This window comes from Phyllostomus discolor, chromosome 7 (genome assembly GCF_004126475.2).
Source record: "Phyllostomus discolor isolate MPI-MPIP mPhyDis1 chromosome 7, mPhyDis1.pri.v3, whole genome shotgun sequence".
Lineage (NCBI taxonomy): Eukaryota > Metazoa > Chordata > Mammalia > Chiroptera > Phyllostomidae > Phyllostomus > Phyllostomus discolor.
In genome coordinates, this window is record NC_040909.2 from 107,597,469 (window position 1) to 107,617,279 (window position 19,811).

The window sequence follows — 19,811 nt, forward strand, 5'->3', positions numbered from 1 at the left end:
CTTTTGCTAAGTCAAATTTTGAATGCCTGAACATTATCAAGAACTTATCACTCCATTAGACAAACTGGTAGTTGTCATGTGTTATTTAGGTTGTTTTACCCACCTTGATTTTCCCAGGTAAAATTTTCAGGTTTTTAGCATAAACTAAAAAGACAGGATGCTTTGATTAGTTTCTGAATTCTGAAGACTTTGGGGCATGAAATTTTAGCCAATTTTAATTCATTTTCTTGTTGCATCATTTCTACAAATAGCAGTTACTGTGTATTGAACAAAAGACTGACAATATCGTTCTGCATTTTTAAAATTTGTTCATTTTTTATTGGGTTATCCAAGAGAAAAATGTAATTCCTTAGTATTTGCTGTATACTAAGTACTCCCTAAATATTACCTACCATCATCATCATTTTGCTCTTTCCCCTTTCCCACTTAGTCCATTTTAAATGTAGGACCTGGGATAGGGAAAGGACAGTGAATAATTCTAAAAATTAGAATAAAAATTGGAAATTAAACATATAATGAATATAATCTCTTATATCTACCCTACCTGTATTACATAAAATATTGACTAGTTTGCTACATTCCAGACTAACCACCCCTAACAATTTCACAAAAACTGTAATTTTTATTTCTAAACTGGGTTTTGATCTATTTTCCCCTTGACCCTGTAATATACTTCCCAAGTCAGTAACAAAAAAATGATCTACATAAACAAAAGACTTGAAGTCCTAGCACAAGATTCACAGGTAAAGATGCTTTAAACCACACTTTGAAAAAACAGAAAGGAAAAAAAAAAAAAGAAAAAACAGAAAGGAAAAGATAATGTAGTTTTAATATTGGTGGTAGACATTATACTTTTATGATTCATAAGCACAGTCATGCTAAGGTTGGATGGCTCAACTGTGCACTGCATACTCCCAAGTCTTTAATATTCTTTCTGTCCTTTCAAAAATTCTACATAAACATACTGTTTTCAATTGAACATATGAAATTTTAAATGTCCTATATAATCAAATTCAATAAAGAATGTAAATACTCTTTCAGAGTATCTTTTAGTTTTAAAATTACCAAAACATACCAGAATGTTCACTATGCATTAACATAACTGCAACATAAATTTAAGACTTGAAACATAGGTTTTATTACAGTAAAAATGTACAAACATTAATTCATAAATTCCTTTAAACTGGTAATCATTCATTGTTTACCTAATAAGAGACTGAATGTCAACTAAATACAAGTATCATTCTATATAAAATAAACCTAGAAGATATTTCTTTGCATCAAAGGTCATTTTCAGAATGATACTTTATGAGAATGACAAGGACTATACATTTCATCACATCCCTCAATACCTCTTGTCAAAGCGTATATGCAATGAATGCTAAAGTAGAAAAAAGTACATAAAACTACAACATTTCCAAATATCTAAACTGTCTGCCTAGCATTTTCAATCCATTTAAAGATCAAAAAAGTTACTCATCAATTCCAATTCTGACATTCGAATCACGGAACATGCAAATTTTTATTTTAAAAAAGAAACCATACACTGTAAATGGAAGTTTAAATGGTATAATCACTTGGGAAAAAATTTAGCAGTTGTTTAAAAAATTAACCATATAACTTTCCTAATCCAACATTATGTCCATAGCTAATTTATACAAGAATATTCATAGAACCGTCATACACAATAGCCAAAATCTGGAAATTGCCCGGAAATACATCAAAAGATAAACCAACTGTGGTATATTTATACAACGGACACTACTCAGCAACAAAAAGCAATGAACTACTGACAAGATGGATGAACAGGAGTGAATAGTAAAATGTTAAGATGGGTGAAAGAACAGAAACAAGGGGTACGTACTGTATGAAGTTCTAGAACAGGCAAAGCTTACGATTTTCTAAAAATCAGAACAGTGGTTGCCTAAAGTGCCAGAGGACTGATTAGAAGGGGAAATGAGAAGATTACCCATAGTGAGGATAATGTTCTGAATTTAAGAGGGAGTTAAGCTAAAAAGGTGTAGTCAGCTGTCAAAAATCATCATTGAAGTTTTCTGCATTTCACTGTTTACAAATCTTACCTTTAAAAAAATACATATACAAATAAATATTGAACTCCAATTTATAACATTCATACTGAAGTGTTTAGAAGTATTCTAATTCTGCAACTTGTTTGTGTTCTTTTAAAAATGAGTTGATGGGTGGATGAATGGATAAATATATGATAAAGCAAATACAATAAAAAATTGCAGAATTTCAGTGATAGACATATGAATGTTTACTGTAAAATACTCCTGACTTTTTCTTTATGTTTGAAGACTTTCTTGATCTCTGTAACAGAAGTGAATTCACACATAATTTTAAAACATGAAAACATTTAGACTTATACTAACAAAGTCATTTAGACTTATATTAATAAAGTATAAGTCTAATGACCTATACATTTTAGTTTAAATTATTTGGGCTGAATTAGGCAGTATTTTTTTCTTATTTACTTTGCTTTCCACTATTTACAAACCAATGAAAAGTAAATAATATTCATATTCTAATTACTAGTTTTAATCAAACAAATCAAAATCATATGTAAAGATTTAGCGTAACTGTTAATGATTAACTAGGTTGCGTATTTTAAGCATTTAATCTTTTGTATTAAGTACTGCAACCATATTTCATCTAATTATTTTGAAGTATTTACAATCAAATTTAATATCAAATATTTAATTGATTTTGAGAATTTGTGGATCTTAATATTTGAAAGATATATTATGATATTTAAACATGGTACACTTGGTATCTACTGTAACACAATCACCTGTATATATATATTTCAATTATATCTCATCATTAAAATTTTACCTCAACAGAACTGAATTGTTTTATGACACAAAAAGCAAGTACCCACAAATCAGTACAATGTATTACCTTATATTTAAAAGAACATTTAACCACCATCATGAACAGCATATATTAAACACATTTTATCACGCTCTAAATTATTCAAACATGTCTTTTTAAAATTCAACATTAAAAGGCCACACATGAAAAATAATTCATATTTTACACATTTCTATCTAAGATGCAAAAGGAGAGTGAATCCTTCAAAAATGAAATAATACCAAGTTGATGTCTCATTATACATAAAAGTACTTGATTTGAATATTTTAAGAAATCTGCTGGCATCTTAAGAAATGGAAGAGCTTCATTATCTTTTCTAGGATGCCATTATAAATCATACCTAGTTTAGGAAAACAGAAGTTGTAAAAATAATGTACAATTTAAGTTCATATGGGTAAGAAAACATATGGGGAGGTGCTAAAAATAACCTATCCACTATTTAAAGTACTAATATATTGGGTGAAATAGTAATTTGACTTAGATTTTCAAATTTAATATACTTACACAAAATTAGTCTACATTTTAAAAATCAAATCACTCTTCCCTATGTCTTCCCAGCACATTTCATAGGTCAATCTCACGGCCCCAAACAGTTCTCCACAGTATGTAGGATGTCTGGTGGCTTTAGTTATATTCCATTAGTACTAGCAGAATTCTCCCTTACACATTCCGCTTAGTAAAAGTTGCCTTCAGTGAAAACTGCTAAGTTGCTAAGTAGTCAAAAAACTCAAAAAAGTCTGAATGTCAAAAAGACAAAGAAAAAAATGTTTAGCTCAGAATCTTCCTAAGCTATTACACAAAATGACAATAAGAACCTCCAAAAAAAAAAGTTTAACAGTCAAATTTTCTTTATACTGGAATTTTCATAAACTATGCTAATTATGGTTGCATGGATGGAAGAGTGGTTATAAAATGGAACAGAATCATAAGCACTTAAATTTTTACAAATTAAAATTACACAAGACTGATTGGAAAAACTGCTATTGTAAATTCACTGCAATGAGTGAGATACTGGGGTTTAAAAATATATAAAAATAGGCTGTTTTATTCTACTCAGTCCCTAAATGTTAATGAATTTGCCCTCTGATACAACTAAAGAAACAACACAATGCTAGAAAAAAATCTGACTGTCACAGACTATGTTTACAACTATTTTATAGACAGCAGAATTTTCAAGGGCAATTTTGTATGTACATTTTTACCTTTGACACTGATTTTAGAACCTAATCACCAAAAAAGATGTATGCTGCATTTTTTTTTTTTTAGATTTTTGTTTATTTTTAGAGTGAGGGGAAGGGAGGGAGAAAGAGAGGCAGAGAAACATCAATGTGTGAGAGATATACATTTAACGGTTGCCTCTTACTTGTCCCCACTGGGGGACTGAGCCCACAACCCAGGCATGTGTCCTGACTGGGAATCGAACCAGCGACCTTTCAGTTTGTAGGTTGGCACTCAATTCTCTAAGTCACACCAGCCAGGGCGTATGTTGCACTATTTTGAACCAGAACTCTTTCCTAGCAACATCTCACAGAATTAATGTTCCACAGAACACACTTTGGAAAACTCTGATTTAGCTGCACAAAGTCAATATTCAAATTAAACATTCATCATCAATTCTAAGAAGTAGCACGCTCAGACTGCAATATGAATTACTTTATATGTAGTAATTTGTTTTCAATAACCTCAAAAACTTAAAGCTGACTATTGTAAGAACGCATTTACTGGAACTCTACTATAAAAACATTACCTCAAATTAGAATTATAGAAAATTCATTAGACTCAAAGTCATAGAAGATTAAAGATGATAAAATTGTCAAAAGGATATAGCATAATAAATATTCAAGGCATTTTTATAAAATATTGAACTCTTAATAGCAGATATAAAATGCCAATGAAATTAAGCATTCAACCTAAAGTAATACCTTAATAGTCCATTTTATTTTTATTATTTCTATTTCTACAGCCATAACCTAAATTGCAGACTTATTCTCACTACAATGCCCACCCTAAAAGACACTGACTTGGAACTCTAATTTATCTCTCTGTTAATCAAAAGGCATCAATGGCTTCCCACTATACATTCAGGTTTGATTTCTTAAAAATAGTTTTTCATGTAATCTATAATCTGGCACCAACCAACTTCCAAATTGATATCCCTTAATTCACCTTTACTCCTTTTCAACAACATTTTTTGAGAATCTAGTATGATTTAGGCACTGAGCTAGGTTCCAAAATACAGGGTTTATTAAAATAATTGCTGGACTCTACCTCCAGAGTTTCTGATTCAAAAGGTATAAGTTTACATTTTACACAAGTTCTCAAATGATGCCGATGCTACTGGTCAGGATCTACTCTTGGTGAACCACTGTCCTACTTCAAAGACCACAAACCCGAAGCCCACTGGCTGAATGAGGTCCACTCATGTGTTTTGTCTGTGCAGTGTTTCAACATTTTTAATTATTTGCAAACATCTTAAAACTGGAAAACTGTCACATAAAATACAAATTTCTGGCTTATGCTTGTATGTAAAAATTCTCCTGGAGCTAAACAGTAGCTACCCCATTTAGTCAAGGGAGATGTCCTAGTTGAGGTTACCACTGCCCTAATCGGCTCTCTACACTCAAGGTCAAGCAAGTCATCTGGCCTACCGCTGGACTCATGCTTGCACACAAATGATCCACTTCTCCCCATTCCCAGCCTTTCTCCATCCTGCAACTCACTTTGACTTAAACAACTCTTCTCCACTTTACTGCTAAAATTATACTTACCCCATTCAAAAGCTTGGCTTAAAAAATACTTCCTCAACAAAGCCCCAGCAAAAACAAAATCCTTAAGTAATATACATACTAAAGATTTAAACTTAATATGTGTGCTTTAAGAATGAATGTTTTATTTCCATAAATACTAAAATAGCAGTATTTATAAAACACATTACAGAATATCATTTAAACCATCAACATATTTTTGCTACTTTTAATCTATGTAAAATTTAAATTTTGTTCATTAAAATTTTTACTGTGAAATATTTTTCAGAATAAGACATTAAAAATGAACTAAGACATTAAATCTTATAGCCAAGATATATAATAGCCCCAAGAGGGTATCTTATTTTGCTAGAAAAAAAAAATGGAGGATTGGGTAACTAATACAATTCCCCTGATTTCATAACCTCCCAATTTTAAAAACAATTTTAATGAAACAAACACTTCCACTTTTTACATGGAGGATATTTTAATGGACCTTTACTTCTATGGAACAGCAAGAAGAAAAATTACAAAGATTCAGTGCTGGTCCTTGCTCTGCCATAAATAGCTTTTTACATCAAGTTGAATTCTCCCTGGACTTCAGTTTTATTAGCTTCTAAATTGAAGACGTAGGGGAAAAACTAATCTCCAAACACCTTTAGTCACTAAAATCATAGGACTTAATCCTTTCAAAAATGAAAGCATAAAAATCAATGTCATAAAGACAAGTTTCTGTTAATAGACTAGTATTGCTTCTAAATTACAGTGACTTATGAACCTTAAACTACAGCTTTCAAAGCTCTAATTTAAAATGTTGAAGACTCAGAGCTTTGAAAGAATATTTGTGTATATATTTACATGTTATATTTTAATGATCAAAATATAACATCATTTGTAAGGCAAACAATTAAACTCCTAGCAAAACAAACTGAGGAAAGACAAAAAAACACAACCATGCCATCTAATCAGTAAGTTTTAATATATCTTAAAAGAAAATTGAATAATTAGAAAATGTCAAGAGTTTTTTTAAATGAGACTAAATATTTCTTAAGTATGTATTCTGCTTTAAGATATTCCCAAATGAAAGTAATTTGGCCAAAATTAAATTATCAAATTGGGAGACTGAAAAAAAACTTAGAAACTATCATATTCAGGCAGATCATGCCGTAAGCGAATTGCTTTCAGCTTCTCCACTTCGATTTTTGCTTGTAGCAACTCTTCTTCTAGCTGCTGCCTTCTTTTCAATCCATCCCTCTTCTCCTGAACATACAATCCAAAATTTTTTTGATTTTCTAAAATTATCTGATGCTCCTCTTTCAGCATTTGCAGAATCTGAGGGTCAGACCCTAATTGTGACCTAAAGTGTCCTCCATTCTCATGATGAAAAAAGTCATCTCTCCTTGGAAGAGAAGATGGAGACAATGTCATTCTCACATCAACAGAGGAAAGTGATGGCGACACAGATCTTTCCATAAGATGTACTAATTCATGTTCTTCTCTTTGCTCAAAAGTATAACTCTGTTCGGAATTTAAAACCAGTGGAGGGGGTTTAATGTCTTCTTCTTGCTTCACCTCCACTGTAATAGCAACTGGATGGTGATCCAACATTACTTGTAGAGAACTGGTACCAGCCTGTGCTTCCTCATCCAAGTTTGCACTACAGCACACAAAAAAGCATTATAAAATGTAAATCATCAAATGAAAACAAGAGTATATTTATGCCATAGCTTCATGTTCAATATACATTAATCATCAAGCTTTAAAGCTATGAAAAAAATTATGAAACAAAAAAATCTTAACCATGCCCTGGCTGGTGTGACTCAGTGGACTGAGTGTTGGCCCGGGAACCAAAGGGTCACAGGTTCGATTCCTGGTCAGGGCACATACCTGGGTTGCAGGCCAAGTCCCCATATGGGGACACATGAGAGGCAACCACACACTGATGCTTCTCTCCTCTTTCTCCCTCCCTTCCCCTCTCTCTAAAAATAAATAAATATATATATATTTTTAATCTTAACCCTTAGAATAACAAAAGTAAGTGGCTAAGTGGTCTTCCCCATTCCCTCCTTCCTTCCCTCACACACCAGCACCTTTCCCCATCCCCTTCTCAGGTGATTCTCTAGGTGTGTCCCATTTGCCTGACTCTTTCTCCTAAGCTCCATGGCCCTTCTTTTTTGCCTCTGTAATTTGTTTCCTCAGCCCGTTTCTTCTACAGCTTATTTCTTCAACCTCTGACTTTCTAAATAAACTTTCCCTTACAGTTTGTCTTGGCTCTGAATTGTTTCTTAGCCAGAACTCAGGTACTGAGGTTGTCGAACAAAGTGCAGCCTAACTTGTTCCTAACACCTCCACTTCTCTTTGTTTCTATGAGTTTGTGTGGGTTTTGTGTTTGAGTGTTTTCTAAGATTTTATTTTTTAAATTTCTTTTTAGAGAGAGGGGAAGAAAGGGAGAGGGAGAGACACATAGATATGTAAGAGATACATCAATAAGTTGCCTCTCACACACCTCCAGGTCCACAACCCAGGCATGTGCCTTGACTGGGAATCAAACCAATGAGTGACCTTTTAGATCACAAGCCAGCACCCAATCCACTGAGCCACACCAACCAGGGCTGTTTGAGTTGTTTTTTTAATTCCACATATAAGTGAATTCACATGGCATTTGTCCTTCTCTCTCTGACTTATTTCATTTAACATAATACCCACCATACCTATCTTTATTGTCACAAATGGCAGAATTACTTTCTTTCTTATCCCGTATGTGTGTATACCATATAATCTTCACTTGTTGTTTGTTTTTGTTTGTTTGTTTGTTTGTTTTTTGCTAAAAACCTAGGTTGCTTCTGTATCTTGGCTATTAGAGATAATGCTGCAATAAACCTAGGCATGCATATATCTATTGGAAACTGTTTTTGTTTTCTTTGGATAAATACACAGAATAGAACTGCCAAAAAAAAATTTTTTAAGGTAAGTAACAAAGTTTAGGATTTTAATAACATACACATATAGCTTTCTCCCATCCTTAAGTTAAAAATTAGGCTCTTAAAAATACAGGAAATTTCAAATACTATACAGGATAAGGAGGTAAATTATTTTTTTTAAAAAAGCCATTTTTAATGGTCTCAAAGAGACACCAATTGCTCTACAAGCCTGACATTTTTTAATGGCATAGAAAGCCACTCAATGCATTCTGGGCCTTGCTATCCCCACACCGTAAGCCTTGAACTGCTTGTGCTCTCCTAAACCAATCTAACAATCATGAAAGCTCAAAACTTCTAGCAGTACAGTGGAAGTCCATCTGTGATTTCTGTATTTATCAAAAAAAAATCAGTGGGATAAATGGTAATGAGAAAAAATAATTTTTAAAAATCAAGATTTTATATGGCTTTCAGTATGCCCAACTATCAGGATTATCCTTTCTACCCATTTGCACATGCAGCAGTGTTTAGTCTTACCTATCCTAAACCAAACAACTCAGCTGTTCTCTCAGTTTTTCAACCACTGTCAGGTCAAGTTCAAAGGCCAAGGATTTATATCTACCACTATATCGCCAGCATATACCTTAAATTTGCACTTGAAACCTAGTAGGTGCTCATCATATGTTGAATGATTAAATGTACCTGAAATGGTTTTTATAATGCAATGTTTTTAAATGGCTTATATATTTAAAGTTTATTAAATTTACATGTAATTTCCATAAAACAAAACTTCTTCCTAAAGACATCTAGTTTTAGCATAGCTTATTAATATTTGTAATGATATAAGTGCAATGTACCTTAAGATTCTAGTTTTATAAAAAACAATTTCACATATAAAGATGTTAATTTAAAATATAATTTAAAATATATAAAATATATAATTTAAAATACATAATGTTTCTTGAGGGGTTTTTTAATTTTTGCTTCTGCCTAACTTAAAAATAAAAGTTACAAAGGAGAAAAAGATTATTAATGAGAAAACACTATATTAACATGTAGAGAATATTTACAGACAATGAAAAAATAACATGGTTCAGATATATTGTACATGGATGATTAATATGTTGAAATAAGCTGAAGTAGAACATACGAAAAGAATTAAAATCCCCATATGTCACTTACAAATGGCATTAAATTGCCAAAAAATCAGATATTTGTCTAACAGATACAAATGAAATAAGATATACAGTATGTTATGAAAAAATCTATGTGTAGATCACATAAATTTTCATTTTAATTTTTGACTTTTTGTCATCTTATGCTTTTCAAAAGCAAAGCAATAGAAATGTAACTCAAATTAGTAAGATTTGCTTTTATTATCAATTCTAAAACTTAGAATGGGAAAATGTTCAAACTACAGATGAAAATTTAATTTTTAAAATCTACATAATTACTACTCCAAATTATTATGTATAATAGAGTAATACTCACAATTAGACACAAACATATTCTCATGTAAATTTAAAATGTGCCTTATATCTGGAATATTGCACTCCAGATATTGTTTTAGTTGAAACATTTACAAGTAAGGTCATTATATAAAAAGTGCATTAGAGAATGTCACAAAAATAATAAACAGAAGGACTTCTAAAATTTATAAATATTGATTTTAAAGATCAAATAGATTACAAAAACACAAAACATAATTTGATATTAGAAAGAAAAACAAAGGCATAAATCAATGTGTTATGGAGACAGTCTTACAAAATAGGTATGTACTTTTTTAAAATAAGATTTATTTCTTTATTTTTAGAGAGAGAGGAGGGAGGCAGAAAGAGGGACAGGGACAGCAATGTGAGAGAGAAATATTGACCAATTGCCTCTCTCATGCCCCCAAATAAAGACCTGGTCAGCAAGCCAGGCATGTGCCCTGACTGGGAATTGAACCGGAGACCTTTTGGTTTGCAGGTCAGCACTCAACCCACTGAGCCACACCAGCCAGGGCAGGTGTGTATTTTCAAATACATTTAATAATATAAGCAGTAAGATTTTACTTATTAAGAATGGAGAGTTTAGTGAGATTAACAGACATATTTATATAAAAGTATAATTAAAGTTATAAAGTAATTATAAACTTGAGATAATTAAGATTCAAGATGATGCCAAGTATAAGCACATTACATATATAAATATATTAAATGAAAATGCTACTATAGAAAAATAGCACTGTAGACACCAACATAAGCAAGCGTTTAAATGACTTATTTTGAATACTCTTCACTTTAAAATCTAAAAATTGGCCCTGGCTGGGTTGTAGCTCAATTGGTTAGATCATTGTCCCTAAACACAAGGTTACAGGTTTGATCCCTGGTCAGGGCATACAGCAATGAATCAATGAATGCATAAATAAGTGGAACAACAAATCAATCTCTCTCTCTCCCCGTCATCCCCTTCCTCTCTCTAAAATCAATAAATAATTTTTTAATCTGAAAAATTTTTACACAGTAGGTATAAAAATAGGTTAAATCAATTCATTCCTTTTATCAGAAATTTAGTTGTCTCAAAAGACTGAGTATGTAACACACACACAAATGGTCAAAATATAAGTAGGTACTTGTATATTATTTTTCTTCTATACTCACTGTATTATTAAAATATGTATCTATGGCTTCTCAGCCTTTCGGCTAAGATCATATATAGTATCCATTCTTACCAGCTTAAAATATTTATCCAACTAAAACTATAGGTTCTATATGTAGTTTGCAAATTACAAAATCCTATACTTAATACCCAAAAGATAGTTTTATACCTGTAATGCAAAAGCCACTTTTCTCTATGGTTGGGGGGGGGGAGGAGTGGGGGATTTAATAAGTAGGACAGTATAAAACAGTCTTTCTATGGAGTTTTTTGGACACCCAGTATATTAGGATTTAATCCTTTGTAATCACAGTGAACATTTTAAGCAGTGGTCCCATGATTTAATATAATACACTGTAGATCCATGTCCCAGATTCCCACTAGTGATATTTTTTTTTACTATGCTATCAACTAGAAATAAGCTAGGCTGAAAAAACTATCCTTGTAAATTATCAAAATAACAAACACATTTGCTAAAAAGTTTTTTCCCCTTGTTTCTCTCTTAACTTCAAAAAGATTTCACAGGTAATCAATAATTTTGCTTATAAAATAACTCTCCCACTAATAGGAAAGCAAACTGTAAAGCTATGTTCGAAAGGTCTCCCAACTAACAATAAGTTCATAACCTGTAAATTACCCTAAATGATTCAGAAGAATGCAGAGCTATTTTTGCCTTGTGCCAGGGGTTAAAATTTCAATCAGTAGTAAAATAAGAGTTTTTATGATTCCCAGGGAAGTAGTTATGTGTAGCATAAATTAAAACAAACAAACAAAAGAAATGTTTCTAACCCTTAATGAACCCAGTTGCTCTTACTGGTATAGTAAAACTCACAGTCTGATACCCTTGCAAAGCAGTTTGAGAAATCCTGCTCTTTCCTGTGTGACCCAAGATCAAAGTGACACTATATCATTAACTAATAAAAACACAAAAACTGAATTTTGTTAAGTAGTTGAATCCCTAATTGGGTATCAATCCTTTTCCTAGTGTTTAAACATAAGTTAGAAAAAGAATTTAAACTGTTTTAATATATACAATACCATTGATAAGTTTACATAGTTATTGATTTTAGTTTTTTAGCTCAAAGAATATTCAAAAGGAGATTAACAATCTCAAATAAAAGCATGGGTTCATTTCTCCTGAAACTAACTTTTTACAAAACTGAAAATTCTGATGAAATATAATCTTCAATGAAATTTTAAAGATCTCTCAGCTAATTAAATAATTTAATTTTAAAGCTTAAAAAGTTTATGAGGTGATGTTACAAATTTCATCCCATTCATTCCTCCCTAACCTTCACTTTTCAGAAACTACAAAGGGAGGGAAGGGGGAAGGGAAGACAATAAAAAGTGGCTTAAATGAAATGCAGCAGAAAAATTCCTTATAGCCTCACTTTTCTTTTTTTAGAATACAAAACAAAGACACTATTCAGTGCTCCCGTGTGGGGATGCTTACTATGCATATCAGTATCACAACTAAGCCAGAGCCCAATAGATAGGAGGCGCCATAATTTTCCACAACAAAATAAAATAAAGCTTACCTTTGTATGTGGTTCCTGTCTCTTACCAGGCAAAAACTGGAAATCTGGGGAATCATCTCCATAACTTTCTTGGTTGGCTCAGAAATATTGCTTTTAAAATCTGATTGGGTATCTTTTTGCTGCAATAGCTCCTGTTTGGCATATTCTTTGAGTCTTTTGTAAAGGGTGCGTAGGCCCTGCGCTGTTCGTGGAGGGCGGTCTACTCCAATTGCATTATAGTTAACTGCTATGATATCCCAACATCTATTCTTTTCCACTATTACTGAATGTTTATTAGTGTGTTCTTCAAGAATTTTCACATATGGCTTCACAAGCTTTAGCAAATCAAGCTTTTCAGATAAGGTAAAATTGGAAGATCTAGCCTTTCCTACCATTGTTCTTTTCAAATTAAGTAGGCAGTTTCTGAAACCACCATGCAGCCTTCAGCTCTGCTCAGCTCTTTTCACAAACGGAAAAAGATCAGGCTTAACTAGGCTAGCCTCATTTAGGCCCACGCCTACAGGGGAGGGTTTATTAAAATTCCTCCAGCTTAAGCTGACGCAGGTTCAGGAAATCTGCTTAAGCCAAGCCTGACCTACATAAAGCTTCTCACTGAAAAAGACAGGAAGGCACAAGCAAAACACACTTGTGTATAAAGAGAACAGCTCAAGATAGAATTTAATACACAAAGGTCTAGAGATAAGCATGGAACACAGCTAAAAATTAGCTAGTTTGGTGAGACTATCAAATTTCCACACATGTATGCCTAGCTGATAGATTGAAACTGCACTGCAGTATCACTTTAATAAAAACAAAAGAGGAATTGTTTTGTGCTATTTGTTTACAAACCCAGTAGACAGAAAAAATAAAACTGAAAATATGAGTGGTGAATGTAGTGATTCCTAACTGAGCAAGGCCCTAATCACTGTTAATGAGCTGCATTCTCTCTTACAAAATCTGCATAATGCTGGTCCTGCTGTCAATCAGGCATTGCATATCCTCTAGCTAGTTAGGTTACACCCGACTCAGACTCCACAGTAAAGCTAAGCTTCTCCTTCATTTGACAATCTATAGTATCCAGTGTACTTTTATTCGGTTATTTAAGAAGAAATTTTTGTCGAACACTGAATCTAAAAAGCAGATAAAAATATGTTTTTAAAGCAATGGATTATTCGAGCTGTAACGTATGTGAATATGCTAGCCTGCTTTATCATGTGTAAAAATCACCATCCACAGTGAGAACAGCATCATCTCACTTTACGACTGCACACAACAAAATCGCCTTTGTTATTATTAAGAAGAGGGATTTTTATTTAGCCATACTCACACAATCTGAACTATGAAAGGAAATGGCTAGTCTAGCCATTTGCAAGGCCACCATTTTGCATGCTTAGAACATGTCAATGTAAGAGACATTCAAGCCTGTAAGAATTTTTATGAATTTGAGCCAAACTGATGACAACTACCAGGAAGCAAAAATCCCAATAGATGGAGGAAATGCTCCAGAGATTGGCAGTTTTGTGCCTTATTTTATACACTACAATAGAAGGCGGAGGGAAAGGGGGCTACATGAAATTCATTAGTGACAGATTCGGGAGACAGGAGAAAGCAAAGTGGGGAAATCTCTGGGACTGGAGAAAAAGTAAAAGGCAGGCACATACGGTACTTCTTTTACAAAGGCTGGTGTAAGACAGTTAACAGTTAGCACTTAACATGATCGTAATAACAATAAGGATTTGTGGTCCCTGTTCTGGTGCTTTGTGGGGTAGGTAGGGTAATAATTTTGATATTCCAAAGCTACTGTTATCAGATATATTAACATAGATGCAAAAAAACCCCAAACTGGCTCAGTTAAAGTAAAAATTGACCTTTGTTAGGCAACAATATCAACCTAGAACATGACTACCCTCGGTAAACTGCTTTTAGTTAGGAAGTTTTCATGTCAGACCAGCCCGTGTGGTTACTTTAGCTCTCCGAGTTTGTCAGGCAGCCGTGCAGGCCTCCCCTGATCTTGTCAGGTTTAGTATGTGACCCCTTTTTCATCCATAAATGTATTTTCTAATCTCTGTCTGAAAATACGATAAATAACAATGTACGCAAAATAAGGCTATTTTCTCCCGATATACTACGTGTTTCTCCAGACAGGAGAATGAATTAGAATATACTTGAACACAGTTCCATTCAACCGAACAATTACTGAACACCCATTAAAAAAGCTCCCTCTGCCCTAGCTGGTGTGGCTCAGTGGACTGCGCGCTGGCCTGCAAACCGGTTCAATTAACTGACAGGGTTGCAGGCCAGGTTCCTCATTGGGGGTGTGCAAGGCAACCACACATTGATCTTTCTCTCCCTCTCTTCTCCCACCCTATCCCTCTCTCTGAAAATAAATTTTTTAAATCTTAAAAAAAAAAAATAGAACAAAAACACGCTCCCAAGCACTGTGCAAGGCCCAAGGAAATCAAAGGTGAATCTAGCTAGATACAGCTCCTAACCAGGAAACTATAGTTCTGCAGAAATGCCATAAATTTTCAAATCCTTGTTTTTCATTCTTTCAATGGAAGAGAAGCCAATTAAATGTACTGAGTTCTCACAATAAGCCAGGACATGTGCAAGAAGCGTTAAATGTGTATTCATCAGGAAAAAATGTGAAAGACTGCAGGGTGTTCTATAGAATGCTAGGTGTTGTCGGGCATACCCTACTGAGTAACCTTGACTTGAGTCCTAGCCTTCCACTGCCTTTGGAGAGTTTTACTGCTCAGTAAATTGTAGCAAATAGTAATGAAAATTATTCTTGTCCATAGACATAGGAATTGAAAAATTGACGATCATAGATAAAAAAAAGTGAGAACACAAAATTTATGCTGTCCTTAAATAATATTTTGTTATTTTTGGAAGAAATACAGATATTGTGTTAAGAAACAGAATACTATTAAAAATCATTCAATCTCACTAAATCAAGGAAATATATACGAAAAACAATTTTCATTCATAAGAATGACCAAATTCTTAAAGACCAAAGATGTCAAGAGTGGATTAAGGAGGCAGGGCAAAGAACACTCTTCCGTACTATTGATGGAAGTGTAAAAATGGCATTCTGGATATTGATCTGGGAGTATCTATTAATACTTTACATGTGTAAAACTTTCCATAACTGTTAACCTAAAAATAAATTAAGACAGGTAAGCCAGGACAAGCAAAACAGGAAACTGAGACAAATGGTTAAACAAGCAGTTTGAAGCCATCTAGTAAATCCAACCTTCCCTAAATCAAGAATACCCGATAGTACTGGTAGATGGTTTGCATTTCTCCTCCCCAGCCAGAGGGTAAATAGCTTAAATCACCCTACTCAGGGAGCTAAATAACAAAAACCCAATTAGTGTTCTTTGCCAACCAGGCCCAAGGACAGATGAAGTCAAAAGAATAAATCTCATTTTGGCACATCAGCATAACATTGATGAATATTTTATTGAGATCCTCCCCTAAAACCGCCCCTAAGTCCCCAGACTTTAAAACCCCTCAAAACAAAGGTCTCAGCGCACAGCACACGCGTGTGCTCTGGGGTGTGCCCTCACCTTGCACCTTTCCCCTTCTTCTGCCCCCATAGGCATGCATCTCCTAAAGTCCAAGGGACCCCACAAGGTTTTCGGCCAAGCAGCAATGGGTGGCAGCAGCTCGCCCTGTGTTAATTTCCGGACCCCACTTTTCTCTGGCTTCTTAGGGAGCTACACCAGACCGGCCAAGGCTCATTTCTTTCCTGTATCATTCCCAGAAAGCCCAGGCAGCTCCACTTAGGCTCCTCTGTTGCTTCCAATACCCTAAGCCCTTCCTTGTTTCACTGCCCCAGGCTTTAATAAATATCCTGTAAAAATCATTGTGAAATCTTTCCTGACAAAGTCAAGAATCCACACACTACCAGCCGTCCGTAGGCAGACCCACTCAGGGCCAGGTCCCCTTTCCAGTAACACAAGGACCAAAGTGAGAGGCAACAAGAGTTTGGGGGTCAAAATAATAGCTATTCATGAATCGCTGATTCAGGCAGAACCCAAATAGTCTTCTGATTAGGAGATGAAGGCAAGGGGTATTTATGAGACAGGAAAGGGAATAATTACATGAACAGGGTGGTAAGCTAAGGAAGAAATTTCTATAGGTGCAGATAAGCTAATACAGCAGTGCTGATTCTAAAAATGGCTTTAATTTTCAGTACAGTAGTCATAATAACTGCTTTCTTGTTATCTTTGCAAACAGTTCTTTGGAACGCAATGTTGCTTTAGGCTCAGCCCAAGCGTTATTTTGCCCAGTTTTAACATTCCAAAGGTTTGAGGAGTGAGACAGGCAAAGCAGTTCCTCTGAGATGATAGCTCTGGCTTCCGTTTGAAGGGGCTCCCTTTGAGACAGGCCAGCTAGCCAGGACAAGTGGAGTCGGGAAACTTAGACAGGCAGCTGAACAAACTGACAGGTCAATTTACAGCCAGACACAAAAGGTCACCTCCCTAGAGATAACATCTAGGCCTCACTTGTGTTTCAGCTACAGGCCCAGAAAAACAGCAAAATAAGGTGGGAAACGCCAGGACCAGCTGCAATGACTAATGACCCCCTGCCCTGTCACTAACCCTGAAAGAACACACCTGGAAACTGATAACAGTTCCACTGAAACCCTCTCCTGAGACCTTCCCTGACACCTCCCCTAAAATTCCCACCTGCAAGAGAGAGAGAAAACAGTCAAGAGAAGGGCAGATGATCACGCGCTCCCTCTGGAGAGCAGCCTATGCCATTCCCTTCCCCCTCTTTTTCCTTATCTTCTTCCCTCACAGGAACGCATCTCCTAAACTCTAAGGGTCTCTCGAGACTTACAACCAGGGGAGCAATGGGCAGTGGCAGCTTGTCTCAGGCTAATCCCTGAACCTGGCCCCAGGGTCCCCTTTTCTCTGACTTCCCAGTGAGTCAAAGCAGCCCAGCCTAGGCTGTCTCTCGTGGTTTCTTGTACCGTATGCCCTTCCTGTTTCACTGTCCCCAGCTTTAATTAAGTACACCTTCAAAGTCCTCTAAAAAAGTACCTGGACTTGTATTGTGAAATTTTTCCTGCACAAAAAAAACCCACACACTACCAGCTGGCCCTAGGCAGAGCCACTTGGGGCCAGGTCCCCTGTCTGGTAACACCTTTATATAGGTATAGAAAGTAGATAGATACATACATCTGAAAATGCACTCCAAAAAGGTCTAGAACTCCGCTCTCCAATACAGTAGCCATGAACCACATGTGGATACTGAGCTCTCCCCTCTCTGGAAAATGGAGATATAGAGTTGAAAATTATAAGCTTCTAATCATGGACCCCACCAAAAGTCAACTCATTAAAACAAAAGACGTTCCTATCACCCAAAAAATTCCAAGGGATTCAGGAACTCTGTCAGAAACTGGGGTCAAAGACCAAATATTAGAACAAAAGGTGCTCCTAGTACTCTCATCACTGAGGCAATTACAAGGGTTTTAGGAGCTCTGTGCCAGGAACTGGGGAGAGAGACCAGTATAGGTATTTTCTAGTACTCTCACAGAGTGAAAGTGTAAAATTTACTCCAGCACGCTACCTGAATCACAGATTTACTCCATACAATCTAAACTGACATACATCTTCATGGGTCAGCTCCCAGTCAACAATCAAGAAACTCAGTTTGGCCAAGTCTTGTTCTTGGGATAAAAATATTTTGAGCTAAAGGAGCCAGTGTCCCTGAAGCTGGTTGGCAAGAACCTAGCTTTTAGTTAAATTTTGTATACTATAAATGTTGCCACGCTACTCAAATTTATTTTAGCTTTCTTTTTTTTCACTTCATAATTTTGGATGTTGAAGGTGTCTCACCAACATTCCTTTTACCCCTTCACAGCGGCACTCCTAGGTCTAAGGTTAGGAATCCCTCTGGTCCCAGCAAAGTGGCCCGATCGCAGCACCAAGTTATAAAGTCTTATTTGGTGATTATGAGTGGGCACCATCTGCTTCTCATCAGACAAATGAGAAATAGGATGTGGCCCCAACAGTTGCTGAGGTCTATCATTTGACACGAGGGGAGCCCAGCCTAAGTCCAATGCCAATACTGCGAGTGCCTGATGGGAAAAGGGGAAAGAAACTGGGCCCAAGATGATACCCTTTAAAGGGCAAGGCCAGTCAATCCTGAAGCCTGGAATTTCCAGTTATACATACCACTAAAAATCAATTAGATAAGCCAGTATTTTTATCAATACTTAAAACAAAAGCATAGTAACTGGTATAAGAAAAATCTGCTGTGGTTTTTCTTTCCATTATGCTTATCCTATTTGCCTATTTTATCTTGCTTAAATCACTACTTCCCACATTTTGTTTTTAAATGAGAATTCAAAGAAGATGCAAGCTATGAATAGAGTTCATTCTTCCCAAAAAAGTAGAGGCTGAATGCCACATTGTTTCAATTATTCTATACTGGTCCTCCCAAAAGCATAAAGCAGACCCCCAGATTACAGCTCTGTTCAAACAGGAATAATCCCATTCACACCCGATCCAGATAACTGAGGAAGAGGTCTTAGACCAAATAACATCCTAGCAAGTGAAAACATTTTCCAAAAGATAGCTTAGGGAACACACCTCACAGTCTATACAACAGTAGCTTGTCAGCATGGGGGGAAGGAGAACAAGAGGTACAGGCCTATTTGGGAAACTCAGAAAAGCTCTTTAGAAAAATGCATGTGTGTATGCATACCCTTCTGTTTGAACTGCCTCCTATTCACCCAACTATGAGGAAGGAATTCCTGCTCTACCGTTATGGGGGTGGTCCAACACACAACACCCGACACTATACAGGCCAGATAGTCACATATACTCACAGCCCAGGGAAGGAGGACACCAAAACTCATGCAGGGCCCCCGGGGGTCGCCCTCTAGAACAGAGTGATGCACTAGGGGCTGTGGGAGGCAGCCTTTATAGTATCAAGGGTGGCGAGGGCACCCTAGTGGATATGAAGGATGTGATTGGCTTGTTTGAATAATCCTTCAGCTGGCAGGGAACTAAAGCCTTGTGGACAATAAGGGGACACATAACTAAACCTGACAAGCTCAGGGGAGGCCTGCGTGGTGGCCT

The 19,811-nt window shown here is 35.5% G+C and overlaps 2 protein-coding genes across 5 annotated transcripts in view; both read right to left on the reverse strand.

Annotated features, from left to right (window-relative positions):
- RAD54B (RAD54 homolog B) overlaps positions 1-19,811 on the reverse strand; it is a 77,633-nt gene that overhangs the window by 41,375 nt on the left and 16,447 nt on the right. The gene's annotated exons all lie outside the window — the stretch shown is intronic.
- On the reverse strand, positions 1,123-13,279 carry LOC114514720 (fibrinogen silencer binding protein). Its single transcript, XM_028533957.2, has 2 exons — positions 12,733-13,279; positions 1,123-7,296 (listed from the first exon to the last, which is right to left on the reverse strand). The coding sequence occupies exons 1-2, from the start codon at positions 13,104-13,106 to the stop codon at positions 6,774-6,776; spliced, it is 897 nt and encodes a 298-aa protein (XP_028389758.1). The 5' UTR covers positions 13,107-13,279; the 3' UTR covers positions 1,123-6,773.

Bases quoted from the DNA above. Each gene is read 5' to 3' on its own strand.
- LOC114514720 (XM_028533957.2), bottom strand. From the start codon at position 13,106: ATGGTAGGAAAGGCTAGATCTTCCAATTTTACCTTATCTGAAAAGCTT. The intron at 7,297-12,732 runs GTAAGCTTTATT...TGTGTGCTGTAG, and splicing joins GACAGGAACCACATACAAAG to TGCAAACTTGGATGAGGAAG.